The following is a 27,042-nucleotide window of genomic DNA, read 5'->3' on the forward strand; positions in this document are numbered from 1 at the left end:
GCCGTTGTACCATGCCGTGTCAATGCCTCGCGAACAACGAAAAGAAAAAGTAAAATCTAAAATTGATATCAAAGTTGGAGAGAGAGAGAGAGAGAGAGAGAGAGAGAGAGAGAGAGAGAGAGAGAAAGAAGAAGAAGGAGAAAAAGAAAGAGAGAGAGAAAGACAGAATTGCTATGTAATATTTCTCTATATTGCAAAAAATTTATATATTATATGTATTAGAACATTTATAAAAATAAATTATTATACATTTTTATTTCAAAACTTTGAAAATTATCGTCTTAATTCAATTATAATTGATTGCATTATATTCGTGTGATTATTTTATCCTTCAAATAATAAATGTACACAGGAATCGCAAAATACATATTACTGTTTCAAAATGTTCAAATTGAAAAAAGATTAATCATATTAAATGTATATAATTAGAGAAAATTTTTATTTATTATATAATTTTCACATTTTTTTGCATTGCTAAAATTTTAATTTAGATATTCGATTATCTACATCAATATATAGAAATTATATGATGTATCTAAGTTATCATTTATCTTAAATTAATTCTGATAATAGCTTCAGTTTACTAGCCTTAATATAATAAATGCACATGTTTGTCACAATAAAATTTTTCAATTTTCTAAAGTTTTTGGAGATTAAAGGATATCATTAAAATAATTCATCCAAATATTAAAAGAGATCATATTAAAATATTCATACATATAAAATTGATTCTACTAAATTATAACAAATAAAAATTTGATCAATTTGGCTGTAAAAAAATTAAAAATTTTTCACGATAAATACTTATGTCTTAAAATTATTTTACGGTTTTTACAAACTCGGATTGTCATAACATATTAGGAAAAAGAGTGTTATCAATATTTATAAAGCTTTAGTATGAAGTTTCCCCCAATAGTAACTATCAACTTGAGGTGACTGTTTTAAGGAGGAATCTAAGTTCTTTTACCATGACTGGAAAAGAGAAAGAGGAGTAGGTCGGTCGATTTAATGGAACCACGGTTGGATAGCATCGATCCCGCATCTACCCGTCCTTCCACTCTTCAAGAAAGATAACTCTAAGCTAAGAAGATGCTGACAAACTTCTCATTCTTCATCTTCTAAGAAACTTTAAATCAAATTGACATTTTGCACTCAAAAAGAGATTTGTTACGTGAACATATATTATTAATGAAAATTTGTCGACAATATTTTACTGATCATTACAGTATGGCTTGTTTTTCCATCATTATCCCATATAGCACCCTATGTCCAAAAGACATTAACAAAACATCCTGAAGATGTCTAATCGTCCAAAGATATCTTCTGGATACCTTCTGGACATCTTTTGGATGTGCATGCTATGTGGGATAAATCCTTCTTGCAGATGAAAATACATTCCAATCTCTGATGATTAATCATTAACGGCTTATATATGTATTAAATTTTATATTTTATAAAGTCTATTAAAAATAAACTTAAAAATTTTATAGTCAAAAATTAAATCCGTATTTTATAATTAATCAATACCATTTTTAATAATTTTTATTTTTTTTCCATCACATGCATATAGGTATATAAATCTTACCTTATAAATCTTACGATATTCTATGTCGTACTTAATTTTACAATTTATTTATTTATAAGTTTACACAAACTCTAATTGTATTATTTTCATAGAGAATAAAAAGATACATGTGAGAAATATATTCTACATGAAATATTGTATTGATAGTATTTCAAGTTTTATGAGATTACATATATTATATAATAAATAAATGTATTTCTTATACAATTAAACAACATTTACTTCATCGTCTATTAATAAATCTAAAAATTTATTACTTGTGGAAATATTTTATAACCTATTAAAACAATCGAATTATTTATAATTTATGCAATTTTATTATTATGAATTTATTATACCTGAATGAAAATAAAATGAAAATAAAAATCATGTCTGCAGATAATAAATAATAAATATATAAATATATATAAAAATATGAAATATAGAATTTCGATATTTTATAAAATTAAATATAATAATACATATTGCATAATATTGCCTTCAGATCTAAATATGTTATTTAATTTTCGAAATTTAATAACTTTTTCGTTATTTAATAATTTTTCTGAAAATTAAATTTGAAGAAATTTTTACAATAAAAAATTTAAGAAAAATCAATATTTTAATCATTATTATATATCATTTACATTATTTTCTTAAATCATTAGTATCTGTTATATACAAACAAAACTAATTTGACAATTCAAGCTCGAAGTAAGTATAATAATGATGAAAACAAAATATGAGAATGAAACTTTGAAGAAATTAATTTTTCTCTGACATGTTTTAATCTGCATTTATTAAATGTGCTTACCCGGAATTATTTCGTTATTTATTTCTGTAAAATTGTGCAATGTAAGTATTTGTCAATCTTCGTATATTATTGATGTCAATATTTTTTCTGTACGATATGTATTTAAAATTATAAATCAAAATAATATTTAAGTTTTTTAATTTTTTAGATAATATTAATTAATATTTATGGACTTATATATAATATTCTCATTTTTCGCGTACCTATAATATAGTAATAATATGATTATATATAATACATAATAATTTCTATTAATAAAAATATATCACGTTATTATTATATAATATATTAGATTATATAAAAATGTTATCACGTTTATACACGATAAGCATAATTTTTTTTTATATGATTTATATTAACTAAATATAATTAGATAAGACTTCATACATTTAAATTGTATGATTAAAATGTATTATTATAACATAAATATTCAATAATTATCAATATAATCAACAAAATATGCCACAAAATAAACATACGGCACAAATTTAACGTTTAATTTTAAATTTGAATCGAACGAGCGGGTTGCTGAATATCATATTCAAATAAAAGTGAGTTAGCGTTTTTCGAGCTGTGATATGTTTCTTCACAATTATAAAAAATAAAGATGAAAATAAATAATTTATTATATAATAAAATATAATAATAGAACAATAATATAATAAATAACATAACTGAATAGACAATATAAATAAGTTATTAAAAATTTTTTAAATTCTGTGCTTTTTTAAAAATTTATTTTATGATTATCGATAAAATTAAATTGAAAATCAGTATATAAAATGAGGTATGCATAGATAAAGATGATAAAATTATAGTAACAAGTTATACTATATGTATAATTAATAACTAATAACGAAATGTTTCACTATTTCAGTTGAAACATTGTTATTGTTGTCTGATAAAAATTCATTAATTATTTCTACGAAATCATTAACATTATTTTATTGATTGATTAATTCGTACGTACACACTGCTGTAGCATCTTTTCGAATTATTTCCTTTCCGAATTATAAATACTTTTTGTCTATATTAGAGATTTTGATTACAATATTCTCTTTAGCAACTTTTTAAAAAGAGCTTTTAACGTTAAAAAGAAATATTTATTTTCTTTCTATAGAAAAAATGAAAAAGATTCTTCAATGTAAAATATTAATATTAGAAAAAGACCAATTATAACCATATGTGATGTAGTTCATAAATATGTTATACTTTCAAAAAATTATTAGTAGATCATAGTTCTCCCAGAAATATAACAAACATTCTCTTTGAAATATAATATTCTTTATAATTTCATTTGTCAACTCAACAAAAACTGAATCGAAACATTTAATATTTTTGCGATTATTATTTTAACAATTAATAATATAAAGAATTGAGCATTTTTGCAATTATTATTTCGTTTAACGTATCATTTAAGTATTTATATATCAACAATTCTGTTCTATATTTGACTCTTCTCGATCTATCGACATTTTCTTTGTGTTAGTAAGCAATAACAGTACATATTATGATCAGCCAAATCGAATTGATATCAGTAACGGTTTTTAGGGCTGTGCGAAATTATTCTCGTACTAGGCGCTAACTCGGGGGCGCCGAGCTAAGCTAAGATTTTTTTAAAATAAAATAATTGAATTATATATATCATATTCTATATCTTAATATTATGTAAATAAAATATGATGTATCCATTATTAAAATTTTATACCAATTTTTGTACAAAAATTTGCATCTATTAATTTCTTTTTTCTATTAATATCTCAAAAATAAATATACAAAATTCATAATTAATCATTGTCTTGAATATATTATACATATAGGTAGAAAAAAGTATAATAAATTTACTGTTAAAATTACAAACAAATTCATTCAAGCAATTTCAATTCATATGATTTGAATAAAATACAAGTATACCAAAGATTCAATTTTATGATTTGCATAAATGTAGAAAAGGAAAAAGCATTTTTTCAGTGATATAAGATACATTTCAATATAATTGTTCTTAGTATTACAGCTTAATATTTATGCCATACATAGAAAAGCTAAACTATTAAATCTTAATTAGAAACAATTTGAAATTTTTTCCTCTTACTGGGTAAAGAATATATGTAAAAAATTATTTGCTATAGATACAAATGTAAAAAGAAAATGCCATATATACTGTTGTGTCGGGCTCTCATCAACACTAAAGACGGCACTATTTAACATTGAAACTATAAAAACCATCAACCTGTACCGGAACAGATATTTGTGTTTCAGACGTCGATGTGAATCGTTGTATATCTCTCTTCAGAAGAAAGTCACTTTCAAACCGAAATCAAGATAGAGTCTCGAGATCATTCTATTGTGAATATTGGGAATATTTTTTAAATATTTCTAAAATTTTGCAAATAAGAGGCTTTAATTCGAAGAGAAGTTTTCCGGTTTCATCGTATTCCTCTTAACTTCAAGGTCAGTAAAATACGTTGTAAAATTTAGCAATTATATTTTAAAGATACTTATGTAAAACAATATTTATCAATTTTTCTCTCACAAAGAAGTGAAATTATTCTCTATTATAATAATAATGTTTGCAAATCAGGGAAGAGAGAAATGATCTTATGTGAAATGAATCTCTAAATGAAATCTATACGAAATAACTCGATTTTAAAATTATACATTCGATACGCATGATATTCGTCGGCAAGCATTAATTATTTATCGAGAATCCTACAACGCGAAACTGTTCCATCCGTCTCCTCGTCTTTATCCTACACAACGGCCTACTGAATCTTGTCTCAACCTCCTTGGATATATACGTGGGAGTGCGGTCAGACTCCAGGAATTCCTTCTTAGCCATGTATGCGCCTATTCCTCCCGACACGCTCGGAACGCAGAATCCTACATTCCCTTCAGAATATTGATTAGCCATCATTTTCAGATGACGCCTACGTTCTGTTGGGTGTTCCTCTTGGCGTTGGTGGGCCGCGCCGCGAGCGTACCGCAGCCTCTCGTAGTGGACGCATGCGCCCTTCTCTGCAACCCCGGAGCAGAAACTGAGTCTGAACAAGCGCGGGATCCGGTCCTATATCCTCGATATCCCAAGGTGGACTGCAAGCTCCAGTCCGACTCCGAAGACGATCAGGCGTGGGTTATTTCCAGCCAATGCATGAAACTGTGCAATCGCGAGTTAACAACTACCTTGGAAGTTAATTGTTTCGCTCTGAGATCATCCCTCGGAGCGCACTTAGGATGTTTCTGTGAAGCTTTGACACCCTTGAGCCCCAACACTATGCGCCTTCACGAAAGTTGGAGGCTCAATTACTTAGTAAAGGAGCTGGCGAATGACATCCTCAACGTAATCACCGATTCACCTCTCGATAAAATCATTCTATGTGAACTTCACAGAGAGTTTTTTAAAGATACTCAGTTGGAAAAAACGCCAAACGGAAAACTTGAGAGCTGCTTTATGAATTCTACCTCTAACCAAGAAACAGAAGAAGAGGCCTCTAAATCATCGACTCGTGAGAGAAGGTCAGTATTTTCAGAAAAAGATTTCGATGACGAAAATACTGACGAGTTATTGAAGGGTCGTACGGCGAATCTGATAAATGATCCAGATATATTATTACCAAGTATACCAGACTCTAGAGACAGAGAAGAGGACATTACCGAAATACCATTCGAAACCACAAAAGATCCCAAAATACCGATAGTCACCGATCACAATCATGATACGAAATATCATAATATGGATTTTGAGGACAATTTCATGGAGTTCCAGCAGGAGGACAACCCAAAGGAGAAATCCAAGGAGGAACCATACATAGAAAAATTATGCACAGAATGTCTAAAATACTGTGAATCTAAAAATCTTTTCGGAGAAACTGATAAAGACAACATACTCCATGTATTTTGTGAGAATTGTGATCTCGTCGAAGTTAGATGTAAGACCACTTTGTTACATAAACTCAGTCAATAATTTAATATATATATATACATATATATATGTCGCGTTAATCGAATTGCGATAGTACATTATATAAAATCAATTCTAGTCGTAATTAGACCAATTTATAAGAAAAAAATGATTATTTAATGCATTCTATTCTCTCTCTTTTCGTTACCTAAATTAAATTCCCTTTTGTTGACTTAATATTTGTAAATAATTCTGATAACTTATATAAATTAATAAATTATTATTCAGTAATTGTAATCTATAGTATTTTATGATATGTGTAATTTTTTAAAAGTTGCATAATTTGTTATTAAATCTTAACATACAATCTTATTCAACAGTACTATGTAATAATATAATCAAGCCAAATATAATTGCTTCGTATATGTAATTATTTCGATTTTTATTAAAGAAAGAGAGATTTGCTATTATTATTATTATTATATATATATCTTTTATATTTGTTTTATTTTATATGTATACAATTTGTACTTTTTTTATTTTTAATATGTATTTATACTTTTATATGTATTTATATGTATTTATATATTTTTACTATTATTTGCATATAATATATATATACATATTAATTTGGATAAAATCAAAATAAAAAATATCTATCAAAAATATATGAGAGAGTAAAATAAATTATACATTACATAAAATCTAAAATAATAAATTGTGCTTATAGCACTCGATATGTTGTAAACTATAATTGTGAAATATTTAGTTAATAATTACCTATAATATGGAAGATAAGATTTCGCTTACTGTTTATCATGGATGTAATCGTTTTAGGCTTAAGAATTCTACACAAGGTTCAGTTCACACGATTCGCATTATGTTTTGTCCGAAAATAAAAGTCAAATTTTCATCGTTTTCAGTTTCGATTTAAAAAATGAATATTATACATATGTAATTAAACGCGTTTTATTCATATTTTTTATATATTCAAATTATAAAATGTTAATAAATAGTTAATAATGAATTGCATTCCAAAAAAATATTACATTGTTTTATCACGTTAAAATACATTACATTCTTATTGTATTTTATATATATATACACATATACTTTAAACAAAAAAAGTGTATATTTTACTCATCTGTGAATAGATGATTTTTATAAGTAATAAAGAATATGTGTCCGCGTGTGATAAAAACTTAACTTATGGAAATTTATATATGTATATATATATATATATATATATATATATATATATATACACAGCTTCATAAAATGATATATGTAAAATATATATGTATATGAGAATTACAGTTTTTCGAGAGAATTAAATTAACGTTACATTAGAAAGATTTGCGACGTGTGAACAGGACATCAATGTGTGATATGTGTATTATGCAATAAAATCTATTTATATGCGCGCACTTTATGCAACGTGCATTATCGCGCTAAATGTAGTTTGCCTAAAACAAATTCAGATAGCTTTTATACAAGAGTAAAATATATTAAATAAGCATATGAATGACGAAACAAAATCCACGTCTTCCATTTTTGTAGTCGAAACAATCTTTGGCGGCACAGTAGTCGCTTTATATGATATTTGTATTATATTATAAGCAAAAAGCGATACATATAAAATAATATTCGCTAATGAAATAATTATTAATTGTTTAATGTAGTAAGTATTGGCATCGTCGATCGTCTCCGATTGTCTCTGATTAAGCAGCTATCAAATTGCGGGAGAGATTGTAATTAGGTTAATCGTATAGTGATTAATCGGCGATGTGTTTGTTTACATCATGCCGAAAGAAAAAGTTGTGACATGACAATAAGACGTAGATTTTAATATGCCTGTACGATGTTTTTGCAATCGTATCACGCTCTCGATTATCCATCGATATAAACATACAATCTGCATTGTGATTTTGTGGATTTTTTAATATAATATAATGTCTGAGAGTTACTTATTGAATACTGAGAAAAAACCGTTGCAATTATAATGTCATTAATATGTATATATGTATATGTGTATATATATATATATATATATATATATATATATATATATACACACACGCGCGCGCGCACGCAATAAATATAGGTGTATCTAAGCACAGATAGACGCATAACATCGATCGAATATCGAGAGTGTGATTAAAATTTGGCTTTAATAAATTTTACATTTATATCTTACAATAATATATAAATTATATTAATGTAATTAATATTATATATTTATATAATATTTATATAATCATTTAATTATGTGTAAATAAGTATATCAATATAATATTACTATAAACATATATATATATATATATATATATATATATATATAATATACTAAAAATGTAATATTTATAAAAATTAATCACTTTTATAGTTATAGCAACATAAATACTTTAAAAAATTTTAAGACACAATATACAAGATATGTAAAAAGTTTTCTCATACATCTTAAAGATATATCGATATAAGGCACAGTTTAGCTCTTTTTAAAAATCATGATCTTTCTAATTGTATTTATATTCTATTTATGTTAAGAATATAAATTATGTACAAATCATACAAAAAGTTATACTTTATGCTTTATCACACATAAATAAAATATATAATAAAAACAATATTTATTATAAAAATTTTAAGAATTTTATTATTTTAATATTACTATTTTATTACTAAAAATATTATTTCGTTAATAAAAAGTAAGATATTTTATGAAAATAATGATATGATAAATTTATACAATATTAATATTATACAATATTATCAATATTAAAACGTTTGAGATCATATTTTCTAAAATATTTTCAAGATATTCGTTTTATCGTACCGTTCATTGAAAGTATAGCAAAATCTTTTATCAACCGATAGTAATGTAAGCATTCAGAGAAAATATAGCAGCAATAGATATATACTTTTTTGAAAAATAGCATTTATTGGTAACATTCAGAAAAAATATAGCAGCAATAGATATATACTTTTTTTAAAAATAGCATTTGTTGGTAACATTTTTAAATAATGAAAAATAAACATTTATCTCATTATTTGTTTATTTAATTATTGTAACCTGTTGTAATAATAATTATTTATAATTTTGTTATCAAAAATAATTAAAAGATACTCCTTTAACTAATCGCCTAAATAATATGCAATAAAAAGAAAAATACTTTATATTCTTTTTTTTTATCTCAATATATTACGTCTTTAGAAGATATATTAAAAAATCGATGTAATAAATAAAATATTATTATGTTAATGGCAATCATTTAATGATTCTATTGTTACCTTCATATTATTTTTTCATAATAAGATAATAAAATACAAAGTCTCTTAAGTCGCTTAATAACATAAGCACAATATATTTTGTAGTCAATTATTTCAGTATAAAATTATTTAATAATCAATATTAAACAGATATTGATTTTATCCTATAATCAATTTTGTTACGATTTTCGCTGCATCTCTCCAAGCAATCCTTATTTCCCTGAAGTAAAAGGCAATCAAAAAGATCATCAATTACATTACACTTTCTGATAGCTTATTATCTTTTTTATATCACACACTGCATCTCTATAGCGCAAATATCCTCTTATAAAAGCCAAGCCAAACGTCGAAGCATCATCAGTTGAGTTCCATCCACTCTTCTCGGATACAACTCATTCATTCAGGTGAAAGCACAGACACGCTATTTTTAATTGTAGTAGCTATTGAGAAATACGTTATACCTTTTCTTTCTATATTTCCATATTTTCTATTTTCATAGAATGTAAATTCGTGAGTGAACTTATTTATTCAGATTGTGAAAAATATTTTTGATTCCAATAAGTTTTAAATGTTCTAAGTTTTTAATATACGACTTTACATAATTCTCTCGCGCAAACTGGTCATCATCATATATTACAAATTTTGGTATTTTACGACGAATCAATATCCTGTTGGATCAACTCCGTGACGTTATTTGCAAATAATGTAGGTTGACTGCGTTTGATAGAGACATTTGTCTTCGAGTCGTTTCCTCGAGTATAAAAGCTCGCAGCTTTTGCTTCGTTTGTAACATTTAGTGAGCAGCAATCGTCTAAGAATCAAGCAAGTTTCTTCATTTGCAAGTAAGCTTTTTATTTTATATATTATTTGATATACATTTTTTATTTTATAAACATTTATTAAGAATTTTTATGAAATTTGTTATCGCTTATCCTCAAAAACAAATCCTATAAAACAATAATAATTATTTTCATTACATAAATATATAATCGGAATAATAATTATAAAACTTTTTATGATGATAAGTTTTTATTATAAATAATTATAAAAATTTACGGTGATAATAAAATTATTAAAGTTTCCAGAATTATAAATTATCAATGAGAATTCTTTGCTTTTGTTATATTAGTTGGAAATAAATCAAACCGTCGTCATGGTTTCCATCCGTCTTACTTTCGCTCTCGCTATTGTTGCGATAATCTTCGCCTTCAGCGTAGATGCTGCCTACAAAAAACCACCTTTTAATGGTAGCATATTCGGAAAACGGTCCAACACTATGACTGGTAAGCATAAATTTCACATTAACAATTCTGTCTTATTGTTAATAAAATATTTTTGAAAAAATTTAATTTTATAAATCAAAATATCAACTTATAAATAATTTAACATATATTTAATATATATTGTAAAAAATATTATATGTATGTGCATGGTTTGTGTATGTGTGCAAAGCCAACTTTATCTATGGTTTGCATCCAATTAAGAATACCTACTGACAATTTTCCACTATATATTACACCATAAAAAATCTTTTAAGATATATCGGATCTTGTTCTTTAATTTTTTATTCACTGTCCTTTGTAATTTTGAAATAAAAATAATTATTAAAAATCTCTTACTATTCTTATAATATATTTATTTGTTTAAATTGATTACAATTTATTAATATCTTGCACTAATTAATTTTAGTATAAAAGTTTCTTGAAGCTCAGTTTTTACAATATTTCTTAAAAAATAATAGAGCTCGTAATATTTTCAGATTACGAATTTACCAGCCGTGCTCTGTCAGCTATTTGTGAGGTCGCCAGCGAAACATGTACCGCTTGGATGTCTCGTCAAGAATCCAACTGAGGATGAGTAACCGACCGAGATGATTCACTACTTTCGCCGACTGATCGAATAATGAAATAAAATAATTAATTAAGCTCCTATAAAAGCATTTATAAGCGTGTGCTTGAAAAACACATTTCTCTTCTTTATCAGTTCTTTATCAGCGATAGTTGCATTACGCTCTTCCCCTATATATAATTGTAAATTTATATTTAAACAATATTGTAATTACATTTATGTTGTATTATATTTATTGTATTTACAATTTAAAATTCCATGATTTAGCTATGTTTATTAGAAAACATTATAAATAAAATATGATGATTTCAGGAGCTAATTAGTATTATTTTAAATACTTTTCCCTTGGATCTTCTCCATTTTACTATTGTTTACGACAATCAATATTAATATTACTTTTTCTTTGATAGACAATAATATGTCCCGACAATTTTTTAATTATTATAAGATATCTGCCAGAGAAACAAATATTTAAGATAGAGAATCAAAACAATAATTTATTTAACAAAATATTTGCTTTGCATAATTTATATCGTAAGAGTTCATTGAAATCTTTTTAAATGTAGATTGAAAAATTTAGAATGGAAAGCACGTACTATTCACCTGTCTGGATAAGGGTTATTGTCTATTGTCTGTGACCAAAAAAGACAGATCGACTGGAAAAGTATTGGCATATATTTTATTTAATTGTGCATATGTTGTAATTTATAACACACTTTCAATGTAAAATATATTTTATATTTATACATAAAAATATTCTTTAGTTATATTTACTTAACTACAATAGTAAATTTTAAGAAAAATCTAGCTTTAATAATATATCTTGAAAATTTTTAATTATTTTATTAATTATTTGATATAGAAATGTGTAAATAATTATACTCAAAAGTAAATCAACATGCATCATATATTAAATGGAATAAAAAATATATAGAATTGTGTATTATTTCATGTACTACATTAAAATATCACCATTGAGGACGATAAATCTTCCGCTGATGAAAACAAATCGAGATATATTCTATTGAGGACTACAATCATGCGCGTTCATTTACAAGAGATACATGGATGAAATATTTAATTACTTTTCGATCAAGTATAAATATGTGGGTCTTAATCGAGTTAGTTTAGTACGTTCAAATTATCTGACGGTAAGTAATATTATCCGCAATTATACACGCTAATCTATCTTTATTATTCTTGTTTTTATAAGAGATTTGCTGATTTTCTAACATTATATCTACGACATTAAATTAGAATATCCGATATCTTTTTGATAGATTTTAAGATAGAAGAGCAAATATCATATCTGAATATATGCTCCCTATGTTATTTTACGAAAAATACTTCGGAAGTTATAATTGAAAAATAAAAATTTTTATTCCTATAGTTTAGAACTAAAATAAAACCTGATATGTTATATATACACATATGAAATTATAATTATTTAAGAAAAAATTATTTTCAAGTTCGAGAAACAATTTTAAAGTTTTATTTTTTCTCATGTATTATCTCGTAACTTTTAACAAGATTGAATTTACATCTATACATCAAACCATCTTAATTTTGCATCCAAGATGCATTATCAAGCATGCGTTAGTGATTTCGAAAATTCCATGTTATTTACTCTTATCTATCCAATAGCCGAATGCATTTCAGTATGTCAAACATTTCCTTTAACATCCCACGACAGATCCATTCTTTAGAATACATTTTACTTGCGACGCGCAGTTAAATATTCTCGCGCGTGTTCCACGCGAGGACAAACAGCGCAGCATGATTCAAATGCGATGAGGTTTCTCGACGTGCAAACTCCTTGTCGATTCTCCCTCGCCCACAATCCTCGAGGATCCACTCTTCACGGTAATGGAAGAAGCCGTACATCTCGCGAAAAATCTCTCAGTGTTCACCGAACGCCCGCGAGACGTGCATCTTTCCCGCGGGATTCGGCAGAACTTTATGGCAGTTGCTTACGCGTCGATTGTGATCGAGAATGCCACGTCGATTGGCACACGCTCATCTGCCGAAATAATTATCGTGTTCGATTCTGAGGCGCGTAATCAGTGATGTGCTGTCGTAGGGCGAAGTTGCTTTTGAAGTCTAAACTAAGTTTGATTCATTGCAGGTACTGCAACTTTCTCAGGATGATGCTACGAGGATCTCATACTCGGCGGATCGAAGGTGTTTTCTTTCATGGTAAATTAATTAATATTGTTGTAAGTTCTTGGTTATCAATTTTCGTATATTCAATTCATGAAAATAAAATACTTTTCACTGTTCAATAAGCATAATATATCTAAAGAGTGATCATTATATATATATAATGTTATTAAATATATATATATATATATATATATATATTTTTTTTTTGTTAAAATGTTTAACATTTTATTTTCGTACATTTAGCTTCTCTTCTTGGAGTGATCATGATGTTGATTTGTCAAAATGTTGCTAAGGCGGACGAAGTACCAGCCTTTTTCCTCAAGATAGCCAAAATTCCGACACTGCCTAGAGTCGGACGTAGCGGAAGATTTGAAGATTTCTTTTATAAAGCCGAAAAGCATATACCTCGGATTGGTAGAAACATTCAAGTATGGAATCAGTTTCTTTCTTTTTATTAGAATTAATAAGATGATTAGAATCTTTTCTTTTTCTGATACATCCTATATATCTTGAAGATTTCCTTTAATAATTATATTGAATAATGCTTAATTTCTGCACAACAAATCAACTAATCATCTACTGCAGGACCAGCAAGACATTCACTACGGTTTAAGTAAAAGACGCATAGATTATCCATTGAAAGGTTAGAAATTATTTCAATTAATTTTTCTTCCTATGTATGACGAATAACTTTTTTATGCATTAATTTTATTTAGCGGATGAATGGTCCTGGCAAAACTTTCCATTGGCAATCGAAGGCCCGAAAGAATTGTGGCGAACATTAGCCGGATATTCAAGGGATGGCGATGAGTAAGTTTGATTGTAGGATTATAGAAAATTCGCATTATACGAAAGAAAAATAGATTTAATGTTTCTTTAATCGTCATGAGATTTATAATATTTTCAAGTATTATGAAACCGTACAAAATATATCTCTTATTTAAAACCATTATTGAAGAAAAAAACATTTTTTATTTTATAAAATTATTTTAACACGTTTTGCACAATGTCAAACTATAGAATGACTTAATTATATTAGTATTATATTAATTATATTAGTTGTTTAATAATATTTAATTCATTCAAGTATTGAGAACGAAGTATGGCAGAGGAAGAAAAGAACTGGAACTGGAGCAATCACCATGCAAGCAAAATAGCATAGATATAGCAATTCTTCATCGCTTTGGAAACGCTAAATGAAAATACTATCGTTATATAGCCTTTGCTAGGCTATGTGGTGACGGGAAATAATCAAGAATAATAAATACTTAAATATAAACTATAGTTTCGCTTTTATTTCTCTTTTTTTTACGCCAAATTTAGAGAAAATTCATCTGAATAAACAACTAATCTTTTTAATTATGTCAATTTTTTTGGCAATATTGTATTGTAATAAAATATACACAATTTAAAAATTTGTAGAAAATAAATTAGAATTGTTTAAAATGCAGATTCTTATATGTTTCATATTCAAGCAAATTTATTCTTATCAATAATGTATAAATATTAGCTAATAATGATGAAATCTAAAAATTTTCTGAAAAATTCGTGACAATTCGTGAATCTAACAATTCGTTTTCTTAATTATATTAATTTTTATTTCTGGCATTCCTTAATCAAAAAATCCTAAGTTAAATTTTAGATTATGATTAATTTCATGTATTACATATTATCATATATTACATACATATAAAAAAATATTATTTTTTGAATACAATTGATATTTTTATTTTTACAATTTGATAAGAGATTATATGCCATTTGGAAAATTTGCAAGCAGCTTTTGCATATACAATTCATGTCTTGTAGTTAAAAGAAAAAAATTCTAAACCGTTACAACAATATAATATTATATTGATATTCCAAGAAATCGACAAATTGCAGTGCACAAAATTACTGGCTTGGATATTATAAGCAAATCATTTATCTTTATTTTATTTTCAACTAACATATTGTACGTGCATGTTATTTATATATTTCAACCGTTTTATTATTTCAGTTATATTTATTTTATATTAATTATTATATTATTTATATAGATATTAAAAAATTATAATTTTTTTCAGCTACATTTTTGTTATCAAATCTTTACAAAATTTTTATTTACAAAATTTTTATTTAATAGATTTTATGTAAATTTCTAAGCCATCTCTTATCAACTTGTGGATAATTTATATATTTTATTTTATATAAGAATCTACAATTTCTATTATTTTCATAAGACTACCACTGCAATCGAACCGATACTTATGAGAGAATGGCATTTTGCTGCAAGGCATCTCGCGCGACAGTTGTTCGCTGAAATTACACATGCGAATCCTTCTTCATCGCATCGGTTATTACGTGACAAATAACAATTTGCAATAATATTAACGAAAACCGTAACAACCGAAAGAAAATCGATATAAGCGATAATTTAACGAAGTGTATATAATGGAATGTAACAGACAGGTTGGTGTGAGAGACGTGGCAATCAATACTGCTCGAGTTAAACATTTTGAAAGTTATCTTTATTTTTTGCAACGTCGACAAACGACATTTGCGTAAAACCTGGCCTGGACTTTCTTTCAAATACACGCAACTTTTTGAAACAAGAACTACATGCATGCATGATCTTTTGAGCGATGAAAAGGATTTCTTGCATATTTAAATAAACGAATAAATGCGAAAATTTTCTTCTTATCACATACTTTTGTTATATTTATTTATTTATTTATTTATTTATTATTAGCATAAATACGTATTCGTTATTCTTGCAAGTTTAATCAAGAAAAAACATTTTTCTTTGTATATTAAATATTTTTTCAAATAACTCAATATATGTCATTATAATATTCAAACATTATTTCACTACTTTCGATGAAGTATGACGTACAAAATATTGCTAGAATATTTCTGTAATTGATGTCATATATAAACTTTTAAATGACATGAAAAATCGCATATTGATGGAGCGATTGATAACATTTGGCTAATGCAAGAAATATAAATGTGTAATTCTGTATAAACGACGCTGTTCAAAACACGTCGCGAGACTTTATTTAATGTATACAAGATATTGACTGGGATTGATGTATGCAACAACTAACATAGATAAATAAGAAAGTGGAAAGTGGATTTATAAGGACGAAACAATGAGGCGTTTTCGCATGAAAGCAAACGCGTGGCCTCCTCCGGTCATCACGATCGCTCCTTATTAGAACCAACTTAGATCCCGTAAGGGATAGCAGCGGTTATGATAATAAAAGAGTAGAACCTTTCCCGATCATGTGATCATTTCTACTACATTACGATTTGCGTAGGTGGACTGAATTACAACGGAAGGTGGAAAATGAAAAAAGAGTCGTCCCACATCTCGACTCCCGCGAGATAAATGTTCCTCACATCTGCCGTCGATAAATTTCCTTGCGGTTCTTGTATTACGAGAAAAATGACATTCAGCTTCAAATAAATCGATAAAATTCTCCTGGGAATTTCCGTCATTCTTTTTAGCGCGTCTTATGTGCTAGAAGGAAAAATTATTCTTTTTTTTTCTTTGATACGCGTGTTTTTAATTTGTAATATTAAATTAATTATAAATTTATAAAAAAAATACTGTCCATATTCTTTTCAACTTTTAATATTTTAATATTTAGAATTATCTTAATGAACGTTTTCTCTTTTTAACATTTTTGTTTTACTCAAAATAAGCCAAGTGACATCATGCAAGATGTAAATAGTTATTATAAAACAGTTATTTCTTTATAATTTATAGTATTTTAAAATATTTTTTTTTCAATTTTATGTAAAATATCGACATATAGAAATGTATTGAATAGAATGATTGCTAGATTGTCCAACGTTGAAGCCCAAGATGTCGCCAGTCGAATCTATTTGATGTACATATTTGAGGAAAGCATCACTAGATTGCGCCATGGATCCATCAAATGTAAACATTCTATACCATTGGTTGTTTCTCGTAACAATAAATTGTTGTAATTACAATAATTCTTGCCTTTAAAACGATGCTTTGTGTTTAAGTCCCGCCGCCGCAACCAGTAATTTTAATTCATTATGCGATAACCGCAAGACGATTCACTCTCTTGCCACGGCGACCTAAATCCCAACAAGATTATCGGAAACAGAATTTTTCTCTTTTTCATTCTTCATATCTTTTGACAATCTGTTCCTATCGTGTAATGATTGAAAATATTCGCAGAAAAAAAGAAAACGAGATTATTGATTACCAATTAATTTCTGAAATATATAGACAAATAAACAGAAGCTTAGAGAATATATATATATTGTAGATATAAGTATATATCTCTTATAGTTTCATTTTTTAGCTAAATATAGCAACCGTATAGCTCTGTTTACGTTTTAAGGCAAGTATAGCTCTTAACTTCAATTGTTTTGTGATTTGATGCAACTATAGGTTCGATTATCTACAGGTAGTAGTTACTCGGTTGTAGAAAGATGTGGATTACTTTCTAGTATATTTCGACAAGTTTCATCAATGATTCATGCAAAAGACATTTAATTTTTCGCAAAAGTTAGTATATAAATAATGACAATGATATAAAAATTGATATGTATAAAAATGATAAATTCTAGGCACAGTAACCTTTGCATAGATATCTTCCCTCGCGATAAAGCATTACTCAACTGTAATAATTATTCTCTCCCTCGCTTATAATAGATACATAATTCGCGATATCCCTTCTCCCAGTGCACGTTATAATTAAACCCGGTGCGCGTCAATAATTCCTTAAAACTGCGACATCGGCGCGCCGACTTTCCAAATAATTATCCCGCGTATTATTTAATTCAGCTAATTGCGCGAGCGCCGAGCGTACATTCGCGAGAGCACGAACCCTTTTTAGCGGAACATCCTCGCTCGTTCCCGTATTTTTAGCCAGCGCTTTTTGCACAGTAATCCCGCGCGATGCATAATTCGCACGTGCACGAAACGTCGTTTTCTCCGCCGCTTTCCTCGGCCACGTGCGGTTTCCGTGCGGCCATTTTTCCGCGCGCGCTTTCCCCCGCGGCGCTGCGTGCCTCCTATTTCACGAGATGCGCATCTCTCGAGGATATACCTATACCATTCCGCCGACACGTCAACGAGTACGTATTATACGTCGTGCGCGACGCGGAGCGGCCGCGGGTTTGCACGTAGCAATTTACGGAAACCGCACGTAACGCGCGCTCCGAGCCGAGTCGAGCCAACACGAGCGAACGTTTCCACGGAGTGTTATGTAACGGATCGACGTTGGATCGACGGCCCGAGTAACTGTATTTTCGAAGAAGCGACCGAGCGAAATCATCGAGCCGAAAGACTTAGGGACGATGGAGATATTGGTAGTTCTCATAAAGTTATTTTATAAAATATGTACGATACTTGGAGAATATTTTTTCACTATTTCGGAAATACATTTCAAAAATTTTTTCGTTAATAATTAATAATTTATTAAGTAAATATTGCAATTTGTCAAGATTCTGATTTAGCTTTGGCTATTAATATCATGGTCAATTTAACGTGTTTTAGATCCATTTTCGACAGCGACCGGTAATTGATATATGTTCATGATAATCTAATCTGAATGCGTACATTATTAATGTAATGTGTTAATGTTTATGCGTTACTAGAGCGCATATTTTAATAAAATAACAAAAATGTCACGTGGTGACAGTTTTTATATGCAAGTCATCGGTGACTTTAAATCAGCAGTTTGTACAATGTTGCGTGAGAGGCAATTTTCTCAGTCGTATTTAGTAATCTATTCAAATGACCGATTATTACATTTCGGCCTTGATGTTTTGCACCATTCGGGAATGAAAATGATATGTTGGAAACACGATCTTTGCAGGTGGCGAGTAAACGTTGCAGTTATTCTCTCGTTCTATCACATAATTATATTTATGAAAATAATTTATTATTTCGTGTATCATAAAAATGTGTTTCTTTTTGATCGAGAAATTTATTCATCAATAATAATAAAGGTTAATTTACGCATAATTATTAGCACTTAAAGGCTACGCAAGCTTGCAAGAAGCGGTAGCGGAGCATTTCTATTAAAAATTACAATATTTTAAAAGGAGATTAACATGTCAAAAATTAGTATCCTAAGATAGATTTCGTCTATCTTAACACTCGACACTTTATCTCTACATTATAAATACATATTAATTAAGTAAACTGAATATAATCTTCCAAACGGCTGTATCTTTAAAAAACATTGCAGCACAGGTAGTATATAGAAAAAAATGGAGTTGGCCACGGAGAAGCGAGTGCTGGCGGAAAAACGACGCGGGGCAAGGGGTCATGCTAGCAGGAAGGTCTTCGAGGCGGAAATTGCATGGCCAGCGCGAACAATGCATGTGTCCCGCGAGCGGTCGTTTAATAACCCTGATTTGCCGTTTATACGGGAGGTCGGTGGAGGAGGTGGAGGTGGAGGTGGGCCGCGGGAGACATCGAGGAATGAGGAGAGGAGGCGGAGGGTGCTGATGATGGTACAAGAGGGTGAGCATCGGGATCGCGCGCAACAACCGTACATAATCACGTAATGCGGTTATCATGCCAATTGCGTAAATATTTGAGCCAATTTGTGGCATGCAACGGATTCGCTCTTCTCGATCCGTAGCTTCACGAGAGAGAGACCACCGCCCGATCGGAGCGACCCATTACGTCCAACTTGTTGGCGTTTGCCGACCCGTCGTTCCCTCTTTTTCTATCTCGCAATTTTCCCTTATTCTCCATTTCCTTCCCGTTTCTTACTATCTCGCCCATCCGGATGCCGATGGAGGGACAAAGAAGCAACGAGCTGCCACGCGCAGAAACCGCGGCGGAAATGTTCCGCTTGCAGTAGCCTCTGATCGCAGCACTTTAATAATTATTTGTCGTACGCATTAAGATTCGAATATTGTAATATTTGAATGTTGCATGCATTAATATTTGAATATTGGCTCAATTAATTTAATTTAACATACTCTCTAAAAGTGAATCAGTGAAAAAATCACTAATTTAAACAGTAAAATAAGATTTCACTGTGAATCAGTGAGTATTTGACTGATTTTCAGTGGAAACGCTTATTTTTTGTTATTTTATCTTATATCTCATTGATTATGGTCAGTTAAAATAAAATTCACTGTAAAATCAGTAAATTTTACTGTAAAACCAGTAATCGCTAGTTCGTTCATTTACCGCTACGATCGCTATCTCTCTCGTATTTAATTTTAATTATAAGAATTATATAAAATTTGCAAAGAGCGACATTTAAAATTAGAAGTATTACTTCGATTTAATTTCTGATACAATCTCATAGAGAGGCTTCAGATATTAAATTGATCTTTATAAATCGGACAAATAAATGTCTGGCGACTTAATGAAAATTATTTGTTCGTTATCTATTTAAAATAACAAGTTTAATATGCATGTAATATAAATAAAATAAAATTTTTAATATAATAAATATTTAGTAAATATAAATAAAATTTTTAATTTTATTTGTGAAATAGATTATGAAATAGATAGAGAGACGAATTATAGTTTAATATTACTGACAATAACGAAAGAAATATTACTGATATTGAGAAATATTACTGATTGAAACAGTCAAAATTATTAACTGATTCTTTCAATAAAATATCACTGATTTACAGTGCTGTACTTATAACTGCTGTAATCAGTGACTATTTACTGTTTTTCAGTGATAATACACTGATTCACTTTTAGAGAGTAGTGAATGTGTGAAATATCTAAATAAAATTGTTGTGCTTCCCGCAGTTTGATACGTGCATATGAACAAATAAGATGATTTTATACAATCTATCTATTATTATAAATTATGTAACAAGCGTTGAAGCGAAAAATCTCAATTTTGTAGATGCTCTTCTGAATGGGACCGGTTTCATTTCCGACGGAATCAAGAGTAAAGTACGAGAAAAATATGAGAGAAAGAGGGAAGGGATCGGATGAGAGAGGAACTGGCGCCTCTTCTAAAGCACGTAATCGTTATACGTGGTCGTACGTTGCCGACCAGCCACACAGCCAAGATCCAGTTCCTGGTACTTGGCTTCGACCGTAGATTCGGGCTTCCACTCTTGCGTGTATCCGTTTGTCCGCTAGTCCCTCTGTCCGCGTGCCGCCCTCTCATCCACGCAGGTAGAACAGGCGGGCAGCCGCGGATCAATTAGGCGAGTGCACAAGTCTGGACCTTGTAAGCGTGCAGGAACCGCCGACTTCCTTTCGGATAGACCTATGTGAAAGTCGGGCTGATTCAACGGCACTGTGAGATCCTCCGCTCGTAATCATTTGTACGTTCTGATAAGGGAATTTTATAACGTCCACACATGATAATCTCGTATACATTAAGAAAAGATATCGAAACTCTGAAGATTGCATGCTTGTATCGTTCATCGAGTATCCCGGATCCTCTTGATTCTTGGCGACTCATCGATTGACTCCAATAGAAACGCGTAAAGAAGGTCGGAAGGTCGCCGTTTCGTATACAAGGTGTCATCCTGCGACGATCATTATGCATCTCAACTGTTGTCTTCTCATCGGCGTAACGCGTTCAGGAGCGTGTGAAGAAGACATGGCGCGAGAATAGGGAGCAGAAAAAGTGGCGAGAAGTTGAAGAGCAGGAACAGAGGCGCCTTGTCATGCCGTGTAATGACGGCGGAGATGCACGACGTCCCGTTGGGAGAGAGAGGCAGAAAGCCGATGAGAGAACGGGAAAAAGGAAAAGAATCACCGTCCTTTATCTTCTTGCTGAGATGAAGCCTCCTCAGTTGCAGAATCGAATACCCCTGCTACTGTCGATCTTGTTCTCTTATTGTTCGTACTTGCCGTACTATTATAGAAACATAAATTCCTTCCTTCCCTTTTCCTTCACAAGAGTATCGATTCATAAATATTTGAATATTATAGTTCAATATTTCTTAAATGTTATCAATTCCAATCTGTGAATATTTTTATTGTTTTATAGTTTATTAAAATGAAAAACTAAACAGATTATACAAAAATATAATATTTTATAAAATGGCTATTGATATAGATCAGATATTTCTGTTATAATTTCTTTATCGTTGATTTTACGAGTCTCTAATATTGTATAATTTCACAATTTTTCTATTCTTCCAATTTTCTTTCTCTTTCTTCGAAGCTTTTTGAATCTAAAGATGGCCTTGAAAATGACGACCGAAAGAACGTTATCTGATATTATCGAGTGCGGGCAATTAATGGTTCCGTGAAAAACATGAATGGAAGAAACCTGCGCCTGACTCGGCACATTAGTCGACAGGAAATGGCTTCGAAGATGACGTTTCCTTCGAGAGAAAAAAAAGAAGAATCTTCGAAAGTCGGTCCCTTTTCTTCAGAGTAATTATTTTGAAGAGGGAGTGGCAATTTAGCGTTGGGATCCTCTTAGAGTTTACTATCGATTTACGTCATTAATTTCGAATGAAAACGTTCGTCTCTCTTTCCAGATTTATTAAAAACTCCACTATCGGGAACTGTTCAAAAAGTTTATTTTTTTAAATTCATTATTTATTTAATGATAATTATTTTTTCAATTTTTTATGTAAAGCAAATATATTGTTTTCAAAATTTTATAAAAATAAAATCATAAATTATAATTTTTTTTCCTCAACATTTGATTTTCTTTATAATGATATATAAATCGTTTCTATTTAGAAGATCATAAAATGCCAAAGTATCTGCGTTTCCTAAACACAAGTCATTATCGTTAAAGTAATCGGTCCATCAATTCATAAATTCCTAGAGAGAATGAAGCAGTAGCCGAACTAATTTCTTAATATTACTGAATCTTTGGAAGGTCATATCGTAATTTTTCCAAACACTTTAGAGTGTCAGATCGCACATTTCTACGATGTCTCTTTAAAGAAAAGGAAGAATATCATCTCACAGAATTTATATCGGGCCCAAATCGATAAAATGGACATTAATGAGGCTATCGAATCGGTTTTTCATTGCTGTGGCGAAAGGAACTATCGACTGCACCTTTTTTCTTCTCGCTTCTCGTGAGAAATAGCATTCAGTCTTTGCAAGAGAACCGCCCAAAAAAGAATAAAGAGATTGTAGACTTTCAGAGTATGTACTATCTTCACGCCAACTGATCGTATTTTTTGAGTCAAACGAATATTAAAGAAAGAAATCTAATTGTACCATAAAACATTTTAAAATAAGTAAATTATTGTTTTTATGATAGAAGATTGCTATATGATCAATTGTATAACGTAAAATTAAATTAAATTAAATTAATTTTTCTTTTTTTCTTAAATAATGTCAAAATGAAATGTATTACTGTTTGACATTAAAACGTTTCGTATTATTTATCAGATATCGCAAAGAGTGCAATATTCAGCTTAAAAAGTAATAGCTAATTATTAAAAAAAAAAGAATATTTACCAAATTATTTTGAACAAGAGAGAAAAATGACATTTATAAAAATATATCGAAAAAAATTGATGATAACCAATGAAAAGAAATAACCGAATTTAGAATACCATTCGATAAATAACCCCTCATAGTGAATGCACAAGATATAGGCATGGGCGTTAAATGAAATTAGCACGGTGTTTAGTTAAGTTAGTCGGTTCGTTTATATATATAGCCGATCCTTTGGGTTATAAATTATTCTGGAATGACTTGCACTGAAGCGAATAGGTGAGAAGGTAAGGAAGAAGAAGAGAGAAACTCTGCTCTCGAATGAATGCCGAGCAAGAAAGAAAAAGACAATACCAGCGAAGACAGTAAAGCAATGCGAAACTGTATATTAAGAAACATAATTTATTTCGTCACCCTAATATTTTTATTAATATCCAATATTTTAATCCAAATCTTCATACCTATGTTATGTATAATATTCTAAAGTATTTATTTTAATGTATATGGAAGTAAAAAAAAGATTAAAAAAATAGTTGTTTAGAAGCTTAAAATTGAAGCTAACACAATTGTAAAATATTCGTACATATTTATAAAAACTTTAGCATTGTTTTAATTTATTAATCATTTGCAAAAATATGACTGTTTCGAATTGTATTACATTAACTTCTATTCTTTTGCAATAATTATTCAAACTAAAAAGCTTTACAACATCTAGAATTACAGAGAGTAGACCATCATAACTATAGCTTAAGGAACGAAAAAAAACGACCGAGAAGGCGTGAAACATTGGCGCCTGGCGCTCGAAAGAGAAAAAGGGGTTCAACATCTCATAAAGGAAGGTAAGACAAGACTTTGAAAACTAAGGGAATGCGTCATTTCTTTGAAAATAAAAAAATAATAACCGAAAAATTTTAATTTCATGAACTTTACAGCAACAATATCAATAATTTCTATCATTGTTATACCATTATTATATAATATTATAGCATTAAAAACGTGATTTAATCATACAATAATATACAAAAAAATGTTTATATAAAAATCACAATAATATTAATAAAATATATAATTAAAAAAGCCCTTTTATTAGACAAGGATTAAAATAGCATTAAAATCTATGATTTTTGCGAATAATCTTTCTTCGTGTGTCTTACCCTGGCTCTTTGGCATCTTCTATCATGTAACGTCGATTCATCTTTGCCGAACAAGCGTAACGAAGCCGCGTGGACAGCGGCATCGAGAACGATCCACCGAGAGGATATCACCGGTCCAAGAACCTCGAAAGCAATTATAACCGAATCCCTAAATACCCATCACCAAGCTACACGGGGTCTTTGTCTCGCGTACCTGTAAGCCGACTTGTTTCACAAACGAGGCTTGGCCGGACTACAAAGGTCGACCGCCGCGAAGAATCGGGGACCGGTTGACCCGCGCGGTGGTGGCTCGAGCTACGTTAAAGGTGGCCCAAGTCCGAGACCCCGAAGGGAGACATGTTTTTTGTATCAAATATTTACACATTTTTATTGGGTGCTAAACCCATTCGGGATCATTACGTCGCACCCGGATCCTATCTCAGGAATCAGTTACTCGCTCATTAAGAGACTCGCTTGCCTCATTATTTGCCATATGATATTCTCCCTCATGATAGTTTACGACAACTTTCGATGCTCCTATCTATTTACCATATATGCTTGTACAATGGCATCAAGAGAAATAAATCTGGATGAACACGCTCGGGCATAAAAATAATTACTAGAGTACTATACAAATATCAATATATACATATAAATAAATATAAATATACATATAAATATAATATATATTTAAAAATATCTTGCGAGAAAAAAATATTTGTAGTAACGATTCAGAGGAGCATCGTTTAAATCAAAATTTATATTCGCGCGAATTTAAATGTACGCTTAAAAATGTATGACTTTTCGTGTTATGTTTTATAGAAAAAATATTTAAAAAATTTTATTTTGCTCTAATTAAAACTACAAAAAATTCACTCTGCTTAATACATGTATTTGTATACATTTTATCTACGTTATATTTTAATTTATATTATTATTATTTTTACTTGACATTTTATTTGATTTGCTTGTGTGATATTTTAATTGATATTATTATTTGTATACGTATAATTATTCATATATGTATATATATATTATTCATATAGCAATATATATTGAACGATGTAAAATTATTAGCGCAGAGATAAGGAAACAATTAATATTTTACAAATCACAAATAAATAAAAAAGATCGTAAATTACTCACCGATAGCTGCTCCTTGGACGATTATCCCCGGATCACCTCCTTTTCTCTTTATCCTTTGCTGCTCCTTCTCGATATTCACTCGCGAAAAACGCGATGGAAAAATTACGACGTCGCGCATATTAATTACCAGAGTACGATGATCGCGCGGCACTTTCGAGGTTAATACACAATACGATTTGAAAATCATCTCGTTCATTATTTGTACGATAGATTTCGTTCGGATAAAGTGTAAAGTGTACACAAACTTTTTATTACGCGACATTGACAAATGTGTAAAATTTTGATAAACTCGTCGAATAACTTTAATACCTCACTTTAATATTTCACTTTAATATTCCACACGCACTTTCACCAACACTAGTGTCGTGTCTCCTCTCCGGGCAGTGATGAGAAGGCGCGCGCAGCCCATCCACGACGCACTTCATTCCGTATGTGTCTGTGACGTAAGCGAGGATATTTCGCGACAATTTCTTTCCGCTCCGCTCCTCTCGCTTCGTGAAGAAATTATCGGGACTCCATTGTAGTTAAGTATAATAATACGCATTCATTGAACACTATCGCATCGCTCGATTCAGATCTGATTCGCTTTGTACCCGATTAACACGATCAATGGTCGAAAATGGCATCGATAATTTCACTCTGCTATTGCGCGCGATCTGTGCGTCCGAAAATACATATATTCGGCTAGGTTAGATTCACTGCACGCGCGATACACTTCACGTAAGTACGAAATATATATTATTATTGTTAATTGTTGCTTGCAAAAATTGCTCGTGATGGAACGATAACCTATAATTTCTATCTGCCTATGGCTTTGAT

At 29.7% G+C, this 27,042-nt stretch overlaps 2 protein-coding genes across 2 annotated transcripts; both read left to right on the plus strand.

The window, feature by feature from the left end:
- The first annotated feature begins 4,634 nt into the window (after positions 1-4,634).
- LOC105255577 lies at positions 4,635-6,425 on the plus strand. The gene is made up of 2 exons (XM_011264919.3): positions 4,635-4,829; positions 5,299-6,425. Exon 2 carries the CDS (start codon positions 5,299-5,301, stop codon positions 6,337-6,339), a length of 1,041 nt encoding a protein of 346 aa, XP_011263221.1. The 5' UTR covers positions 4,635-4,829; the 3' UTR covers positions 6,340-6,425.
- A 6,108-nt stretch (positions 6,426-12,533) lies between these two features.
- Positions 12,534-14,892, plus strand: LOC105255576. The gene is made up of 6 exons (XM_020028882.2): positions 12,534-12,545; positions 13,520-13,590; positions 13,801-13,985; positions 14,143-14,200; positions 14,274-14,367; positions 14,645-14,892. The coding sequence occupies exons 2-6, from the start codon at positions 13,539-13,541 to the stop codon at positions 14,712-14,714; spliced, it is 459 nt and encodes a 152-aa protein (XP_019884441.1). The 5' UTR covers positions 12,534-12,545; positions 13,520-13,538; the 3' UTR covers positions 14,715-14,892.
- The last annotated feature ends 12,150 nt before the right edge of the window (positions 14,893-27,042 follow it).

Source organism: Camponotus floridanus, unplaced genomic scaffold (genome assembly GCF_003227725.1).
Source record: "Camponotus floridanus strain SB8 unplaced genomic scaffold, Cflo_v7.5 scaffold11, whole genome shotgun sequence".
Lineage (NCBI taxonomy): Eukaryota > Metazoa > Arthropoda > Insecta > Hymenoptera > Formicidae > Camponotus > Camponotus floridanus.